This window comes from Lissotriton helveticus, chromosome 6 (genome assembly GCF_964261635.1).
Source record: "Lissotriton helveticus chromosome 6, aLisHel1.1, whole genome shotgun sequence".
Lineage (NCBI taxonomy): Eukaryota > Metazoa > Chordata > Amphibia > Caudata > Salamandridae > Lissotriton > Lissotriton helveticus.
The window spans coordinates 387246914-387266546 of NC_136067.1; the positions used below are offsets into that span (position 1 = coordinate 387246914).

The following is a 19633-nucleotide window of genomic DNA, read 5'->3' on the forward strand; positions in this document are numbered from 1 at the left end:
GCAGGCAATGGCAACAGTAGATCGTCGGCGGCCCCAGCAGCCGAAGCCCCCGCCGCACTACCAGGTCAGGCAGCACACATTCCAGGCTGCGGTCCCCTGCTGATCTCCCCCACAGGGTTCTATAGCGTACCAGGCGCAGGAGAGGTAAGATGACGCTCGCACCGCCACTAAAATGGCGTCCAGCACCCGGAGCAGCAGTCCAAGACCCGAATCCCAGCCCGGTGTGGCCGCCCGGGCGTCACAGGCAGCCCTCTTCACGGAAACACCATCCAAAAGTCCGCACAAAGCAGGGACGCAGTAATCCCGGATGCCCCCGGACCCCAGGGGAGCCGCCGCTGTCCTCCACCGGCCCTCCTGTGTCCCCCAGCGGCCGCGCCTCCCAAGCTATGGCGGCTTTGCGTGCAAGAGCAGTCCCACTTCACACAACAGACCCGCTTTGCAGGAGCTGCCCGGGCCGCCAGCACCGGCTCCACACCTCACCTCCAGTCTGGGACAGCGCTGTCTTGTAGATATCGCCTCGTGGGGTGATCGCTCTTCTCCGGTCTCAAGTGTCGGTTACCTCCACATCAGGGCCACCAAGCCCCGTGCCCGCCTTCTGGAGTGTAGCGCCGCCCGCCCTAAACAACACAGCGCCTCAGGACCTCTCACTGTGCGCTCCGGGTCCCTCACTCCGCTGGGCCCTGTCAGCCGTGTCTCCGACACCTCTAGCGGGTGGGACCTCTGAAAGCCGCCTCGAGCCCAGTCCCAGCAGCAGGCCCCCAGGCGACACCAGGCCGCGATCCGCACTGGCCCCGGAAGCCACCACGCACCTTCGTTTCTTGGTTCACGGCCCTCATCGCCACGGCAGCCACTCCGCCCGCTACTCCGCCAGACAGCGCCAGCTCCTCCACAGGCTCCACAGCCCGCCGGGGGCACGGATCAGCGCGCGGCAGCCCGGGATCTCACCCCGCTCCTGTAATGGCCGCCGGTCCCACCACACAGCCCTCCGCCTCGGGCCGCCTCACTGTCGCGCTTCGTCTCAGCCAGGCACAGGTCAGTCCGGCAAGTTCCCGCCACAGTCCCACACCAGCACCGCCCGGTACAGGCTCTGAGGGGAATCTCCGGTAGGGTAAATGTAGGATAATTAGGGGTTGTTCAGAACGGAGCTCTACACTGGCACGTCTGCCAAGTTGGCTGGCTAGCCACGCCCCCTTCAGAGACGTTTTCATGAATGTAATTTTGTATTTTACCAATGATAGAATGTGTACTATGCTTCATATCTATAGAGAAATGTGTGTTCTGTACTTCTTACATTTAAACAAGCCATTTCAAATAAAATGTGTATATTGTATTTTGGGTGGGATTGTAAACACTAGCTTTAGATATGTCAGTGCTTCTACGTTTAGTTGTATTGAACTTAAAATCGTGGAGTGGGTGTTGTAAATGAATCTAGGACTCTAGTGTGATTTTTCCCGATTCATGCCCTTATATAGGTATAGATTGTTCGATCCTTATATAGGCATAGAAATCATTACCATATTTAGAGTGAGCCTATGCAGCCCAAATACTGCATGGCTACTTCCACTAAATTCCAAGAATCAACAATCATTTCTTAGAGAAACCCGCCTTCAGCTGCTAGGGACTTCCCCTTGCCTGAATACTAATTTATCTAGGAAATCATGGACTTTTCGAAGAACTGAGTCTTTGATGACGTTATTAAGTCCAATCACACGTCAAACTCTGCACCTTCAAAGTATAAATATGCCTAGATTTGCTCAGACAAACACACAGTGGTTTGGAGCAGATCGACTTACTACTTGCCCGACGCCCTGCAGCAGCAAACGCCGAAGGAAGCCGACCCTCCAGCTGACGCACTGAGAGACGCTGTCTTTTCTCCTTCCGAGAAATCCAGCTCCAGTGTTTCCAGGCTACCCTTGCGGGTTGCTGGGAAATCGAGTCCTGAGACTGTGGCGATGATATGTCGACCTCGCCACAGTTCCTCTTATCCGGAAAGCCACCGCCGGCGGCAGATCTTTCTCCTACCTCGCCGCCAAGACCTGGAACACTCTCCATACCAGCCTACGAAAGACCCAGTACCTGCTGGCCTTCAGAAGACTTCTCAAGACTTGGCTCTTTGATCAGTAGCGCCTTGAGACCCTCACGGGTATGTAACGCGCTTTAAAAAATACAGTGATTGATTGATACAAGACCTCCTTCATTCTAAACCAAGGTACGGCGCTGATTAGACCCTTAGAGAATTCTTGGACAGACTCTTGGCAGAGACATACTAAACTTAAGCTACTCCTCACTTACTTCTTCCTTCGTACTAGACTTAGGTTAGGTACACCGGGGTAGGCGTATTTTAGAAGCACCAGTTGAGTACTTTTAGTCATTATTTTATCACTGTATGTATTTTATATGTTTTAGGCAATTTACGGCTTAGAAACCATACATGCTTTTACAGTACTACTTTATAATACTTTTCGTATTATATGCCTTGTACTTTATAACCAGTATTATGATTGTAGCAGTACATTTCTTATGCTTGAGAAAGAAAATACTTTTTTATTGAAAACGCTTGTGTCTCTATTTTCTCAGCACCTCTGGTGAAACGAAGCATGCCCGATTGACTGAGTAAAATAGTTATCTATTGTTTCCGCGACTCTAGAGATTGATTTCTTATTCTTGGGAAACAAAGTTGTCATGTTTATGCGGTTGTCAAAAACGAATCCCTTCTTGTGATTTCGAGAAAGTTTCTAGTGATCTCTGAGCTAACTGGCACTCACAATTAAATCTAATATATACGATAGAGACCTAGTCGACCTCAGTCCTACGTCTAAACTATAGTATATGTTATTCCAATGCGCAGAACCTATTGGGAATATAGGAACTACACTACAAAACTGCCACTGTGCTGGACTGCTGCTCAGAAGTACTGCTTCCCTGTTTTGCTGCCCTTCTTTGCTGACCTGCTATTTGCTGCCCTCTTGCCTGGGTGAGAAGGACTGGACCTGCATCTCTTGTACCCAGAACTCAGAGTGACTGTAAGGGATATTTATTCTGGACTAAAATATTTGTCTCGAGACTTACTGTTTACATCAATAGGTTGCGTGGTCATCTTTTGGCCCCTGTAGAAATTAGGTGGCAATATTGGTGCTCGTTTTGGTTTTCGTTGTAAGTGAGGCTTGTCCTTATTGCCCGTGAGCCCAGACCCAGTTTTGGTTACGGTACGGTTTAAGGGATACTTGGCAGGCCTTCTGATCTGAAGCTTCAGGGACACAACAGACTTCCAACCACCTTGCACCTGCACTCAGCCATCTGTGAGGGATGTGTATGTCATTATATCGCATAGTAATACCACACCCCTACACTAACCCTAAACCACTACTACACTACCCACACTACTCCCACCCCTACACTACCCTAAACCCTAAAACACTACAACACTTCCCATACTACTCCCACCCATACACTACCCTAAACCCTCAAACACTACAAAACTACCCACACTACTCCCACCCTACACTACCCCTAACCCTAAAACACTAGTACCCTACCCTAAACCACTACCCACACTAATTCCACCCATACACTACTCTAAACCCTAAAAAACTACTACACTACAACACTACCCACACTACTCCCACCCGTACACTACCCTAAACCCTAAAACACTATGACATTACAACACTACCCACACTACTCCCACCCCTACACTACCCCTAACCCTAAAACACTACTACCCTACCCTACCCTAAACCACTACCCACACTACTCTCACCCCTACACTACCCTAAACCCTAAAACACTACTACACTACAACACTACCCACACTACTCCCACCCCTACACTACCCTAAACCGTAAAACACTACAACACTACACTAAACACGAACACACTACAGTAAAACCTAAAACACTACACTACCCTAAAACACTACATACACAAACACTACTACACTACCCTAAAACCTAAATCACTACAACAGTACCCTAAACCCTAATACACTACGCTAAACAAACACTACAACACTACACTACACTACACTACAAAAAAACACACTAAAACCACACACAAACATTAGAACACTACTTTTACACCACCCTAAACCATACAAAAGTAAGCCCCACCTCACGCTCAAACCCCCTTAACACTCTCCTCTCCAGCGTCGCCGTCTCTGCTCCTGCTTCCTGCTTCCTCCTTCCTGCTTGGTGCAGGTCGTTGTGAGGAAGCAGCCTAAGTTTCCTCACAACGACTTGGATAGCTGCCGCCGCCATTACACATTACATCACATGCGTTGTAAAAGCACATGCGATGTAATGGTATACGTGGTTTTTAGCACGTGTTGTAACATCGCATGCGTTGTAACACATGCGGTGTAATAGCAACGCGTGGTAAAAACCGCGTTGTAATGGCTGTTCCCCATCTGTGAGTATACCCTGCCAAGTGGACCCTTGGAAGTGGGCTTAAGGTGTTCTGCCAACATCTGTGGATCCAGTGAAACCGACACATCGCATCTGCTGCGGGGTGCAAACCTAAGCAGAACTGACGCAGCGGCGCTAGTGCATGGATTGGACCCGTCGTAAAGATCCGCATCACTGCATCGGAATTGCCACTGCTTGATGCATTTTCAGCACAGGCCCTCACATCCCTCGTTGATGTCAGCTTCAACGGTGACTCCAGATTCCTCATTGCAGCCTCGCAGCTCCTCTTAACCGACGCATCATCCCAACTGCGCCCTGCATCCCCGATGCTTGGCTTTGCATCGCAAGCCATGTTGACGAAATCCTCGACAACAGTGCAGGCCTTCACATTGAGGCCTTGCCCAGGGGCGGTTCTTCCATGTGGGCGGAGGAGCGTCGCCCCACTTGCTTTCTTGCAATGTGAGAAGCAGTAACATAAAATGGTAAACCATTTTATGTTCCTGCTTCTCGCACTGCGAGAAAGCAGAAGGGTTTGGTTGGGGGTCGGGCGGGTGGCCGGTCCAGCAACAGGGCAGGGGAGGAGTGGCTAGCCCTATGTTGCAGGCCCTGACTGTTTGGTCGGCCTTCTGGGACCGACCAAACTCATTATGCGCACTCTGCCATTTTCTCCATGTAGACTGCATGTAGCCTGCCTGGAGAAAGGGGGCCTCACCGTAGACCCAGTGCGGTCGGGGTCCTAGCCAATCACCACGCTGCCATTGCAGCGTTACGATTGGCTTAGGGGAGGGGAGGGAGGCTGCCTGCTTGCTTCCAGTGGCTGCGAGGAGCAGAGATGACACAGGACTGGATGGGGCGGCTAAAGTAAGTTAATGTTTTTTCTAATCTAATTAAAATTAACACTCCAACACCCCCCGCAAACCAAACTGCACAGAGGGATGAGTACAAGTTCATTTGGGGTTGGCTTGTGCCTCACCTGGACATGAATTGGGGGTGCTGCTTGACCAGGGCTCGCACCCCAGTCAGCCAACTACCCAATTTCTTACAGTTGGTGTGATACACAAGTAATCCATGTGGACATTAAAGTTTTGACTATCAGGGTCATATTTCTCTTGTACAGTAGTTGTGGTTAATTGTGTAAGTGTTTTTCCTCCTTGTCTGGCAAATCATCCTTACCATGTAAAACTGCCTTTGTCTGTGGCCAGTGAAACCCTCTACATAGACTGAGTATGGAAGAATATTCTGTGCAAAATCTCTGATTTCCTGGCATTTTAAAAACAGTTGCCGACTTATTTCTGTTTACCCAGTTCTATTCTTTGTTTGCGGTGCTCAGGTGAGGCTTACTCAGACTTGTCTAATCTCTGTACACACTATTCACAGGATAAATGTTGTCTGTCAGTGATCATCCTTTCTGTTATGCTTTACGTTGGTTACGACAATATTTTTTGAATAATGGCTTTGTCTATTCAAAGTCATATCACTCAACATAATGTTAAGATTTCAGATGTACCCAAATGTCAAACAGAGATATTTAAATTTGTGCAAGAAACAGGATCATCTAATTCTCTATAGCATTTTACACTAGACTTAGTTTTCATTTTGCCTAACTTTTTAAATCAAAATGCCCAGAAACCTGCCAACAAGTTTTAGGACCATACCCTTGTTGTATTTGTAGATGGTCAGATGGATAGCTAAGGTTCCATCCAGTGTGCAATTTCCTGATCCCTCATCAAACTCTATTCTTTTGAAACTGAATTTGTGTTTAGCAGGAATGTACTTCGTTGTGGTTTCGCCCAAAGTTTACTGACCTTTTATCTGTTGTTCTCGTTTCATTGCTCTTGCTCCATTATGGTTGGGTTCTTACCGTTGCAGTGTTAAGGCAGTTTTCTATACCTCACAACATTTTCTATGTGCTTGCTTCTTTAGCACTAAGTTAATAGAACTCAGGAGCTCTTTGGTGTGTTTGGACCAATACATTGTCTATTAGCCAGGGTGGCTTATGGTACATGTGATCTTAATTCTATGACTCACAACGGCAAATCTGAGAATTAATTATGTATTGCTGAAGACAGTTTTATGACTTAGATGCAAGAATGCTGTGTGTGTATAGGACATTGAGGCTACCCAGAAAAATACTGAAGAATGGAGTGGGAGAACGATAGTCACTGTTCCAGGGGATTAAATAAAAGGATTCTAAAGACAGCAGAAATCAAGAATGTTTTTGTTAAGGATAAAAGTTCATGTAATTTCTCTGGAACTTAGCCTGGTGTCACGTAGCTGTCCCCAACAGATGCAAAAGATGCTCAACAAACTTCTGCTGGGGATACAAGCCTCCAGTCCCCTTGCAGGTGTCACACAAAAGGAAAATGTTCAAGTGTGCTCAAGCAGAGGTAGTTGTCAGCTAGCTAGAGAGCATGAAAGGCAACAAGAGATTGAAACTTTATACAGGACATATGCACATGCAGAGCTGTGCCAGTTTTAATAAGCAATTTATCGGATGGGGCAGACTGAGGATCATGCTTGATTTTTCTTGTTCCAACAATGGATAGTGAACTGTAATGTACAATGCCTAATGTTTAATCATGTTGAACTTTATGCACCTCTTACCCCCAATGGCGGCTAATGCAAATGACATAATTTTGTTGGTTATTTATTGGTAAATGTTTGTATGGTGGTTATGTATTCATTTGATTTTAAATGTGTAATGTCAATGTGATATTTGCATTGTCTTTTCAAAAACAATAATAAATGGATTTATAACTAAATAACTAGTCCCCAAGTAAAAGATTGTGGTAGTATTTTTTCCGAAGCCAGGTTGATTATTTATAGAGAGTGTTCAGAGGTATGGAGCAACTAGCTTAAACACTTTTCCAGATGCTTTTCCGTGAGATTTTACCAATACTCTATCAAATGATTACAGTTTGAAACCTTTCTTAGCTTTACAATTGAAGCCTTCTACTATAGAAGAATGTGCTCTTTATGAAAGGATGACTCACATTTTGCACAATTAAAGAAGGAATGATTCTCTTTGCTGGGGATGTTAGGAATCCCATTGCCTGCATTTTGAAGAAGTCCGCTTCAGTTCCAGTTATTTCCAGGACTATTCTAAGGAATCATATGCCTGTGGCGAGGATTCCTTTTATTTTACACATCACCCAATTGCTCTCTTACGTTCTTGACACTCAGAGAAAAGGATAATGCAATGTCATAAAGGAGTTCTGCCTTTGTGTTTTTAGCATTAATGTCTGGTAATGTGGTCACTAATTTGGCTAAATACTAGTGCATTGTGGTAGGCAGTCGACAAGGCAAAAAATCATATACCTGAGGTCCAGGAAAATGCTTTAAAATTTTAATTAATCATTGCACATTCTTTTATCAATACTAGTCTTGTGGTTTCTGTTGGATGGGAGATGGCCTTGGCTTCTATGATGGGATACTATTCTTAGATGAGATTATCTGATTTTTTGCTTGATATATTAAAAAATATTAAACATGCTTGTAGTTCTTGAAAGACCGTTAGGATGCAAAGTACAGCACATATAAGAAGTTCTCTAGGAAACCAAGCAGACTACCGGATGTTTGGGTTTTTCTGCTAGTCCTATACCTTTTTGTACAGCTTAACAATCTAGATGGTCATGATTTGGTAGAGATCAAGCCCTTGTGAGACAGCCCTAGAATTGTAAACCTGAATGGGCCAGTGCTACATATTATGAGACTGTATCATTACTTGTGTCGAATATGTTACTGACTCCATTCATTCAAGCCTTTTATTTGCAACTCTTCACTTTGTTTTCATGTTCTGAGTTGGTTGTACTCTGCTGTGCATTGATTTCATAACAGAACATACAGCGTTGAATACATGCATGGCATTTTGTAAATAATAGCCTTAAAGAGAATTTGTGAACCATACTGTCCTACTTCATTTTCATCAGGACGCCTTCTGAGAGCCAATCAGATCAGTTTTAATTGGGATCGACTAGCCTCTTGGATCAATTTAACAGAGCAATGGCCTTACCGAACATCATGGATCATCTTGTATCTTGAAGAGACAGAGGGTGTTCCAGATCAGTCGACCTTAAAAACCATCTATGAGAGGTAGGCCGAATTAGTTGACCAGTTTACACCATGTTCCACTTCAAACTCTTAATATGCATTATTATTAACTCTAAGTTTTAATTGTCAGTCGCATTCTTTGTAATATCTTTTTCTTGAATGTTCTTTGATTTTTCAAGATGTTAGCCACTCAAGTTTTAAATGTGTACCATTGTGTTAACAATGATACATTTGACAAGGCACTTATGTTTAATCAGGTAGAAAAGTGTTCTGAGGTTTCCAAGGTGGACATTTCCCTCTTTACTAATTATCAAGATTTCAGAATTGCTAGTTTTCTTTTATATTTCCCTGTCTGTGCATCACCACTACCTGTTAGCAGAATTAGGAAAGCAATTGTATTTGTTTCATGACTATTCTAATACATAAGAAGACTACTGATCTTGTTCGCTCATGTATAGTATTGAGGTGTGTTTTTTTCCATACAGAGAGCAGTTAACATTCGGTTTCATCACTGTCTTGCATGGCATGAAAGATTAAAAATACAAATAATATAGTGTTCTTTTCTGCAGTTACAGTGTTTGCGTCTTATTTTTTGTCATATCATGAAGGCACAAACAGCGCTTCACTAGGCTTGGTTGTTGTAGATTCAAATAGAATATGTGTATCCTATGGACTGAGTATAGAAGGCCCTGTTATTATTTCCAACAATTCCTTACGTGTCAGGTCTTGATCAGTAGCTCAGACATTCCGTGGCTGTATCTTCTTCAGGCAAGCAGTAGTGTCTGTAAAGGATGTTCCACCCAAATGAGTTTTGTTGTGTCTACAGATAATTAGTAGTCATTGTAATTATATCTATACCAAGAGCTGAAGTATTGGATGTTCGGCTAAATATTATCTACACTGAGAAACCGATTTGCTAAAAAAGAAATAACAATAAATCTCACTGATTGCACAAATGGGAATGGGCACACTTACCATAAGTGTGGGGAATACAGTTTGGACAATAGGGGTAGCCTGACCAATTGGCACATTCTTCTGAGTTGCTTCTGCCCCCGTTGTGTACTGATGAGGCATTTTTTAAACATTGCAGGAAGGGAGCCGATTGGTTGGTGTAGGCAGCAGGTTCACATGATCAACCCATGTGGCTTCTAAGGAGTTTTGTCTTGCTTTACTTAGTAGATTGTTTTGGAGGTTCGTGGTGGTAGGAAGTTGCAGGGTAGAGAAAGTGCAGATTGCCTGATGTAGGTAAAAAATGTCAGGTGAAAAACCTATGCGGCCTTCTGGGATGCTTCTGCCTGCTAAGCTTCCTGAAAGGCTTTTTTGTATGTGTTTATCTATTTTGATGTTATTTGCTTAAAGCAAATCTAGCAGAAAAGCATCACAGTGTTGTACAGGGTCTTTGTTTTAAGAGGTCCAGCTGTTGGGGAAGTTAAATATTGATTTAGAAGAACCCATACTTCCTTAGCTTAACTTTCCCCTATTCCCAACCTCTAGATATAGTACCCCCTTCTTGTGGCAGGAAAATAAATTGTTATTCAAAGATGTTTGGCCAGTAAAGCACATTGTAAGGCTTCTTATAAGCAGCCTTTAGCTCATAGGGAGCTATGTGGATCCAAACTGGAGGAAACAGTCAGTTTTATTTTGAGGAAGTAGAGAGGTAAGAGGCTGGTAGGAACCTGGAAACCAGGCACAGTCTTATGGTCTTAAGTGTCCAGTGTGAAAGCAAGGCACCCTATTCAAAGGACTTACCCCTGCCCTATGTGTCTTTTTCTAGGCAAATTACATTGGTTGTTAGTAGCCCTCTGGTTGTACAGCTGTCTTTTCCCCAATTCATCACTATTGGTCTCAGGCAGATCCAGTCTGTAAGAAACAAGTGGGGTGCTTACCAGTACAAACCACCACTAGGTTCCTGTAGTGCATATGTCCTCATTGGCTCTGTCCAGTAGGGTTTAGAACATAAGGAAAGTCTTGAGTACTGAGCTGATCAGAATATCTTAATATTTTCATTACAGGCTCCTGCCAGAAACCAAACTGTGTGCTGTAGCTTAGAGGAGGTGGTGGGATTGGACACCAGGGCTTGATTTTATTTGGTGGCGGGAAAGTGAATATTAATGTGTACATATTTGTGAGTGTGTGTGTGTGGAGTACAGATTTGAGTGTCCGTGTGCGTGTGTAGCAGTTTTCCACCTCTGTGTTTAACCACAGCTTTTATAGCCATAGATGCTAGCGTAAGAAGTTGTCTTTTTATGTCTTGCGCCAAAATAAGGTACACTGTGGAAAGTCCAGATTACCTTTATTGGCTTACAGTTCTTAAATTAATAATCCCAAATGCTCTCTTTATGGTAGTGTATGTGAACAGTTTAGACTTATCAGAGGGTAGTATTAAGCACTAGTTGTACGCAGAGTCAATAAATGAGACACATGCTCAAGAAGAAACTCACGACCAATTTAGAAAAATAACATCGATTTTTAATATAATTTTAGACCCCAAGATCATCGGAATCAGATAAGTATTTCAGAATTTATTGAGTTTTTTCAGGAAAAACTGTAGAAAATCACAGCTGTCAGATTTGAGGCATAACCCTTGTAAGAGGTAATGTTAACCTATGGGGGAAAAATTGACTTCATAGGTGCCCTTGCAAACGATTCTTTGTATAGTCAGCAGAACAGTTTACCAGGCAGATGTGGCTCGGTGCCTGCAGACTGCAAGGAAGTGGCTCCTCCACTTCAAGGGAGATGCTGACTGGTTGGTGAAGTGCTGACATCCCTCAAAGGCTTTAGAAGGATTCACAGGCTGCATGTCAAGTTGCGTCTTTGTAATTGTCTTGGCATCAGCAGGCTGGCAGGGTTTTGCGCCAAATCCAGGGCCGGTCCACAGTTCTTGTGTTTTTGGCTCTTCTTTCTCCTTCTGTTCCCAGTAGACAAATCTGAGTTCCTGGTGTGAGTGGGTCTGCCTAAATGCTGAACCTAGAGGCGCAAAGGGGTGTGTAAGGTAGTAGCCAATGGGCTACTTACCCCATGGGTGTCTACACCCCCTAAATGACCACTTTCTGTGGAGAGTGCACATAACCCTGACCCAGAGTTCCTAGTTCCACTAAAACCAAAATGATGGAACTCTTCTTTCGTTATTCACTTTAGGTAGCCCAACTTAGGGGTGTGACCAGCCAGAGAGTGAACACAGCTTCTGACTAGTTAATTTTCCTACCAGTACTGTGCCAAATGGTCTTCAGGGCGTGGCATCTCCCTGGTCTATGGGAAGCTGAAATCACATAGCAATGGGCGTAGAAGCTTTGAAGCCTCTGGCCTTGATATGCTAAAACACTAATCCTGCAGGAGGAAGTGTGAATACCTTCCTACGGGACCTCAGAGAACACAGGCTTTCACCTGCAGGGGGTCAGAAACTTGTCTGTGGTGGCAGGCTGGACGATACAAGTCAACCAGCACGCTAAGACGGTAAACAGGGATCTTAAAGAGACACGTTAGTATTAGATTCCTTACCTTAGAATATCCCCAGGCGTCAGACTGGATCCGGAAACTTTTGCGTAGCAGTACCCTTGCTCGTTGGTAGGCGTCGTCTGCGGCTCCGCGACCGTCGTGGGCGCCGTGATGACGTCGTCGGAGTACTTAGACGCCGCCTCCGCTGGCTGACGTAAGTTCTTCTTTTTTCCGCGCCAGCAAGCGCAGATCTAGAAAAAGCAGTAACCCTAGTCAATTTTTGACTAACTTTTTGATCGTTTTTTGATCATTTCTCGAAGTCTTTCGACTCCGATTGGTGCAGTATGGATGCCCGGCTTTAAGCACTGCGAGGATTGCGACCGCACGATGTCGGTCACGGATCCTCACCACCTGTGTTTAACTTGTCTAAGCGTCGATCACGACGACAAGGCCTGCTCCGACTGCCGGGCCCTCTCTTCGAAAGCCAGGCGGTAGCGGTTCCACAGGCGACTCGAACTCCGGCAGTCGGCCCCGCGCCGTGAGAGGTCCCGATCCCATGGGAGGTCGAGGGACAGGTCGCGGGCTCGGAGCCACCACAGCTCCGAAAGTAGGCCGCTCTCCTCCGGGTCGAAGTCGTCGTCAGGTAAGAGGCACAAGAAGTCCAAGCAGCGTCATCGCTCCTCGGACTCCCCCTACGCTCGCGCGATGCGGCCGGGGGTTCGGGTGACACCGCCCACGCGGCTCTGTCGGAGTCGCGGGCACCACGTTCAGCTCCACACCCTCCGGTCCCTGGGCTCAACGCGACGCCGGAGGAGATCGAGCGCTTCCTCATGGCCATGAGGAAACTCTCTCCTCCGACGGGCTCCGCGGCGCCTTCGGGCCCAGCGGACCCGTCTAGGGCCTCTAGCGGGTCGGGGGTTTCGGCCCCGACGCCGTCGGGTGCTTCGGCCCCGGCGCCGCAGGTTCCCGCTATCCCGACGCCGCCGGTGCCTTCGGGCCCGGCGCTGCAGGGTATAGCGGCCCCGGCGCCTTCGGGCCCGGCGCCGCGGGACGCCGCTAGACCTTCTTCGGGATCTGGATCGTCGCCGGTGGACCTTACGACCTCCCCGGCGTCGGACCATCAGGTGTCGCCTCCGGCGCCGTACTCGGGCGGCGCCGTCCCCGATGCCCCCTTCATTCCTGTTCCGACGTCGGGACGGCCCCGATGGGCACCGCTCCAGACGTCGTTTGGGGAGTTTCACTTCTATGAGCAGGCCCCATTAGTTGAGAACCCTGAGTTTCAGGAGATGGGTGATGAAGGGGATTGGGAGGGGTCTGAGGACCCTCTGACCCGAGAGTGTCAGTCTCATGAGGACTGGGCAGGAGACCTTGGGGAGGCCAGTGGCCTGGACACCTCTCCAGACACTGGTTTTGTCTCCCCTCCTACCGTGGCTTCGGAGGAGGGGGCAACCTACAGTGTGGTGTTGATGAGGGCTGCCAAGGCCTTGGTCCTTGAGCTTCCCGTCGCGGCCGTGAGGACTAATCTCCTCACTGAGATCCTTAAACCGCAGTCAAGCTCGGCCGAGCCTCTGCTGCCCTTTAATGAGGCCTTGACCGACGTTCTTCTGGGCACTTGGTCCAAGCCCGCTACGGGTTCACCCGTAGATAGGAACGTGGCCAAACGCCACCGCCCAGCACCGGGCGACCCATGTTTCCTGTCCACCCACCCTACCCCGAGAGCCTGGTCATCCAGGCCTCCAATTCCCAGACCGCATTCCCGTCGGCACCGCCGGACAGGGAATCCAAGAGGTACGAGCAGTACGGCAAAAAGATCTTCTCGTCCCTTAGTCTGGGACTGCGGTCTTCCAACACTGCATGCCTCATGAGCCGCTACACCCACTCTCTGTGGGATACGGTTGCGGAAGTGCTGCCAGAGAGTCCGTTGGAGGTACAGACCAAACTCGGCCAAGCCCTTGTGGAGGGCCGGGATGCAGCCAAATATTCTATACGGTGTGGGCTGGATACCACCGACTCACTGGGTAGAGCGATGGCAACGACGGTGGCGGTCAGACGTCACGCCTGGTTGGGGTCCGCCAACTTTTCGGCCGATGTCCAGAACACCTTGATGGACATGCCGTTTGATGGCCGTCGCCTCTTTGGCGACAAGGCAGACCATGCACTCGAGCGCTTTAAGGACTCCAGGGCTACAGCCAAGTCCTTGGGCCTCTCGGCCCCGCGCCAGCAATCGGCTGCCTTTCATTCCTTTCGTGGCCACGGAAGGGGTGTACCCACACGTGCTGCCAGCCACGCTCCGCAGGGTAATACCCAACGCGGTGGCGGCCGTGGGAACCGCCGTCCCGGCGGTCGGGGACAACGGCGAGGTCAGTCCACACCTTCCCCCGCAGCATCCGCCTCAAAACCCTCCTAGTCCGTGCTTTCAGGCCCATGTGACGCCAGTGGGGGGGCAGGGTTCGCCATCACCACCTCCACTGGCGCACCGTCACTTCGGACAGGTGGGTGCTGCAGATCGTCCGAAGGGGCTACTCCCTCCCCTTCGAGGCGACTCCTCCAGCCATGCCACCGCAGAACCACCGTGTATCGGGGGATCATTTGCAACTTCTGCAGGAGGAAATTACGGCCCTCTTGGCCAAGGGGGCCATCGAGCGCGTTCCTGGGCCAGAAGTAGGGTGTGGTTGCTACTCCCACTACTTTCTGGTACCCAAGAAGGGCAAAGGGGGCCTACGCCCGATCTTGGACCTAAGGAACGTCAACGGCTTCCTCCGGAAGGAAAAGTTCAAGATGCCGACACTGGCTCAGGTCCTAGCTGCCCTGGACCCAGGAGACTGGATGGTAGCGTTGGACTTGCAGGACGCTTATTTCCACATCCCCGTCCTGCCGGCCCACCAGCGCTACCTGCGGTTCACGGTTGGCCACGAGCACTTTCAGTATACCGTGCTCCCCTTCGGCCTTACCAGCGCCCCACGGGTGTTCACAAAGGTGATGGCGGTGGTCGCAGCTCATCTGCACAGGTTAGGGGTTTCAGTCTTCCCCCTACCTCGACGACTGGTTGTTGAAGATGGGCTCGCCCCAGACAGTCGTCAGCCACCTCCAGACTACGGCAGATTTCCTGCACCGGCTGGGGTTCTCCATCAATGTGCCGAAGTCACACCTGTGCCCCTCTCAGAACTCCTTTTCATCGGAGCGGTTCTCGACTCGGCGCGGCTTCGGGTTTATCCACCCGAACAGCGGGTCCGGGATATTCAGGCTCTGATTCCCATCTTTCAGCCGTTATCCCGGGTCTCGGTCCGGTTGACACTGCGGCTTCTGGGGCTGATGGCCTCCTGCAACCTGCTGGTGCATCACGCCAGGTGGCGGATGCGGGCTCTGCAGTGGGACCTGAAGTTTCAGTGGGCCCAGCATCAGGGCAACCTATCCGACCACGTCCTGATCTCGGAGGGCACTGCGAGACAGCTGCAGTGGTGGCTCACGGACTGCGATTGGGTCAGCGGCAGATCCCTCTCCCTTCCCCAACTGGAGCACGTAGTTGTGACGGATGCGTCCCTCCAGGGCTGGGGAGGCCACATGGGAGAGGCGGAGATCAGAGGCCTCTGGTCTCCGGCGGAGGCCCGGCTCCACATCAACCTGTTGGAGTTACGGGCGATTCGTCTAGCACTGAAAGCATTCCTCCCCTCTGTCCGGGGGAGTGTAGTGCAGGTGTTCACGGACAACACCACCGCCATGTGGTACTGCAACAAACAGGGCGGGGTGGGGTCGTGGACCCTTTGCCAGGAGCCTCTGGCAATGGCTGGATCGCCAGGGTGTGACCCTGGTGGCTCAACACCTGGCAGGTTCTCTGAACGCCAGGGCGGACGAGCTCAGCCGTCGGTGCATGATGGATCACGAATGGCGTCTGAACTCGGACGTGGCGCAAGGCCTCTTTCAGAAATGGGGAGAGCCTTGGTTAGATCTATTCGCCACCGAAGAGAACGTGCAATGTCATCAGTTCTGCGCGTTGGAATTTCCAAGGCGGCACTCGCTCGGAGACGCTTTTCGTCGCGAGTGGAGCTGCGGTCTACTGTACGCCTTTCCGCCTATACCACTTCTGCCCAGAGTGCTGAAGAAGATCAAGCGCGACCGGGCCCAAGTCATCCTTGTGGCTCCGGACTGGGCTTGAAGGTACTGGTATCCAGAGCTACTCAGTATGTCTGTCGATCCCCCGGTTCGTCTGCCTCTTCAGGAGGACCTTCTGTCGCAACAGCAGGGGACGGTCCTCCACCCGAACCTGTACAGTCTCCACCTCCATGCTTGGAGATTGAGCGGCGACAGTTGAGGCCATTTGACTTGCCTCCTGAAGTCTGTAACGTCATTCTGGCAGCCAGGCGACCCTCCACAAAGTCGGTATACGCCTGCAGGTGGAACAAATTTGTGGCATGGTGCACAGCAAAGGCTGTGGATCCTCTTACTGCCCCTCTTTCTGAGGTTCTTCTCTTCCTTCTTTCTCTTGCCCAGGAAGGCTCTGCTCTTGGCACTATCAAGGGCTACCTTTCTGCCCTTTCAGCCTTTCGAAGGCTGCCTGATCAACCTTCTTTGTTCAAGTCCCCTATTGTAAATAGATTTCTAAAGGGCATCACACACACATTCCCTCCTGTTCCGTTTGTGATGCCTCAGTGGGACTTTAACCTGGTTCTTACGTTTCTGATGTGCTCTCCCTTTGAGCCACTTCACAACTGTCCTCTCCGCCTTCTTACTCTGAAGACTGCTTTCCTGGTTGCCATCACCTCTGCCAGGAGAGTGAGTGAGCTCCAGGCCCTTTCTTGTACTCCACCTTTCCTTTCTGTCCATCCGGACAAAGTGGTGTTGCGTACTAAGCCATCTTTCCTGCCCAAGGTTGTCACGGCCTTTCACATCGGGCAGTCTATCACCTTGCCAACCTTCTTCCCGCCACCGCATCCCTCTAAAGAGGAAGAGCGGCTCCACCGTCTGGACCCAAAACGTGCGCTCTCATTTTACTTGGATCGCACACGCCAGTTCCGGGTGGATGACCAACTCTTTGTTGGTTACGTGGGCGCTAAGAAGGGGAAAGCAGTGCACAAGAGGACCATCTCCCCGTGGATCATCTTGTGTATCCAGGCATGCTACTCCTTGGCTAAAAAGGAGCCCCCTGTTGGATTGCGGGCTCACTCTACCCGAGCCACGGCGACTACAACTGCCCTGGGCCGGGGAGTGCCCTTACAAGACATCTGTCAGGCAGCTACGTGGGCATCGCTGCACACGTTTGCAAGACACTACTGCCTGGACAGCCAAGTCCGGAGGGATGGCTTCTTTGGCCGTTCTGTCCTCCAGGACTTTCTGGTGTGATTATTGGTTCGCAGACCCACCACCGGGGTTGGTATTGCTGGGGTATCTATTCTAAGGTAAGGAATCTAATACTAACGTGTCTCTTTCAGATGCACAAGTTACTACTTGTGTAATGATATATCTGTAAGAGACATTAGTTAGTGATAGATTCCTTACCGACCCACCCATCCGCCCCGTTCTGCGAACCGATATCTAGGGTTAGGTTACCCCCTTTCAGGGCCCTAATTTCAATGTCACCAGTGTTGGTTTTTAACATGGCTCTGTGTTTCTGGCGCGGAAAAGCTGTGTCTAAGAACTGACGTCAGCACGCGGAGGCAGCGTCTAAGTACTCCGACGACGTCATCACGGCGCCGACGACGGACGCGGAGCCGCAGACGACGCCTACCGACGCGCAAGGGTACTGCTACGCAAAAGTTTCCGGATCCAGTCTGACGCCTGGGGATATTCTAAGGTAAGGAATCTAATACTAACTAATGTCTCTTACAGATATATCGTTACACAAGTAGTAACTTGTGCTTTACAACGATTATTTTTCTCCACGGGGAATCACAATGCGGTTGTTATCACGACCGCGTTGTGATTCTGCATATTTGATATTTGATATTTATGGGGTTTTATAAAGCGCGAACATTCGCTCCCAGGGGAGCATCTTGGCGCTGAGCTAGCGAACAGTAGGTAGATGAAAAATGAAGTAGGTGAAAACGATGAAACTAAATGGCTGCCAGTACAGAGGTATCTGATTGTTGGTACACCCATGTCTTAAGGAGTTTCCTGAAAAGACCCTCCTTTTCAGTCAGTCTGAGGTTGGCTGGTAGGTTATTCCATGCCTTGGCTGCCAAGACAGTGAAGGTTTTCCCACCCTTGGTTTTGTATTTAAATCTGGGAATCATGATAAGGTTTGTCCCAGATGATCTCAAACATCGCGGAGGATTATAACGCATAAAGCGATTTTTAAGGTAGTGGGGACCTGTGTTTTGCATGGATTTGAAAACGGTGAGAAGCAGTTTAAAAAGAATTCTTTTATGCAATGGTAGCCAATGCAGAGCTCTTAATGCTGCTGAAGCTGATGACCTTCTGGGGAGTTGTAAGACCAATCTCGCAGCTGCATGTTGTATACTCTGCAGCTTCTTAAGGGTGGACTTTTTCACTCCAGCCATTAATCCGTTGCAGTAATCAAGACGGGAAAGTATTAAAGTTACCGCGACTGATTTTCTAGCTGCAATGGGGAGGAAATCAAAGAATTTTTTCAGTGATTTAATGAGACCAAAACAGCGTCCAGCCGTAATCCTGATGTGGTCATCGAAAGAAAGGAGTGAATCAAATTGCACTCCTAGATTCCGTGCTGATGATACTGCACTGGGGGGGGCCTCCGATCCCAAGGGCCACCAGTCTTTCGGACAGAAAGATAGGTCTTTACCCAGCGGTATAATTTCTGTCTTAGCACTGTTGCATTTTAAATGGTTTTTGTTCAACCATTGGAAAACATCCGAGAGGCAGTTTTTAAAACGAAGATCTGCATCCGGCCACTTTTTATCGATGGTAACGACAAGTTGTGTATCGTCGGCATAAGACGTGACAAGGATCCCATGAGATTCTATCACAGCGAGAAGGGGGGCCATATAGATGTTAAAAAAAAGAGGGCTTAATATGGACCCCTGTGGCACTCCTGATGAGATGGATTTTTCGCTGGATAGATAGGGACCCAAGGACACAGTCTGGGACCTATTGGATAGAAAAGAAATAACCCATGCCAAGGCTGTCTGTCACGCCAATCTCTCGCATTCTGTTAATCAGGATGGCATGCGAGATGGTGTCGAATGCCGCTGTCAAGTCAAGCAGGACGAGGACTGTCTGCCTTCCCTCATCCTGCAGGAACTTGACAGAATCAGCTAGTTCGATCAAGGCTGTTTCGGTAGAATGGCCGGAACGAAATCCCGACTGCTGAGGATGCAGGATATTGTGGGCCTCTACAAATGTTTTAAGCTCATCATGTACTAACCGTTCCATGATTTTACTTAGAACAGGTAGCAAGGAAATAGGGCGCATATTGCTAAGATCCGTGGGCGATTTATTCTGCTTCTTCATCAGAGGCTTTACAATGGCCTTCTTCCAATCATTCGGCACTAGCCCAGATTCAAAAGATGCATTGATAAGACTATTTATGTATGTGTTTACTGTCTCTATCAGGTGATGTAAGATGATAGGGGGACAGGGATCAGTGGGGGCTCCGGATTTACAAGCCAGAATTGCCTTGCTTGTTTGTTGGAGGGAAACCGGTTTAAAAACGGAGAGCAGAGGGTGGTTGTCAACAACCTCTAGGAGGTTGGTCAGAGGAGGAGGAAAGTGCATCTGAATACTGACTATTTTGTCTTCAAAGAAGTCTGCGATTTCATTACACAGGCTCTCAG

The 19633-nt window shown here is 48.8% G+C and overlaps 1 protein-coding gene across 3 annotated transcripts in view; it reads left to right on the forward strand.

Moving 5' to 3' along the window:
• The window catches only part of KIDINS220 (kinase D interacting substrate 220), a 1022767-nt gene that overhangs the window by 634824 nt on the left and 368310 nt on the right, over positions 1-19633 (forward strand). For all 3 annotated transcript variants that reach the window (XM_078647833.1, XM_078647835.1, XM_078647834.1), the window contains exon 22: positions 8333-8495. In XM_078647833.1, the coding sequence (XP_078503959.1) occupies positions 8333-8495 (163 nt within the window). The remainder of the gene's footprint in view (positions 1-8332; positions 8496-19633) is intronic.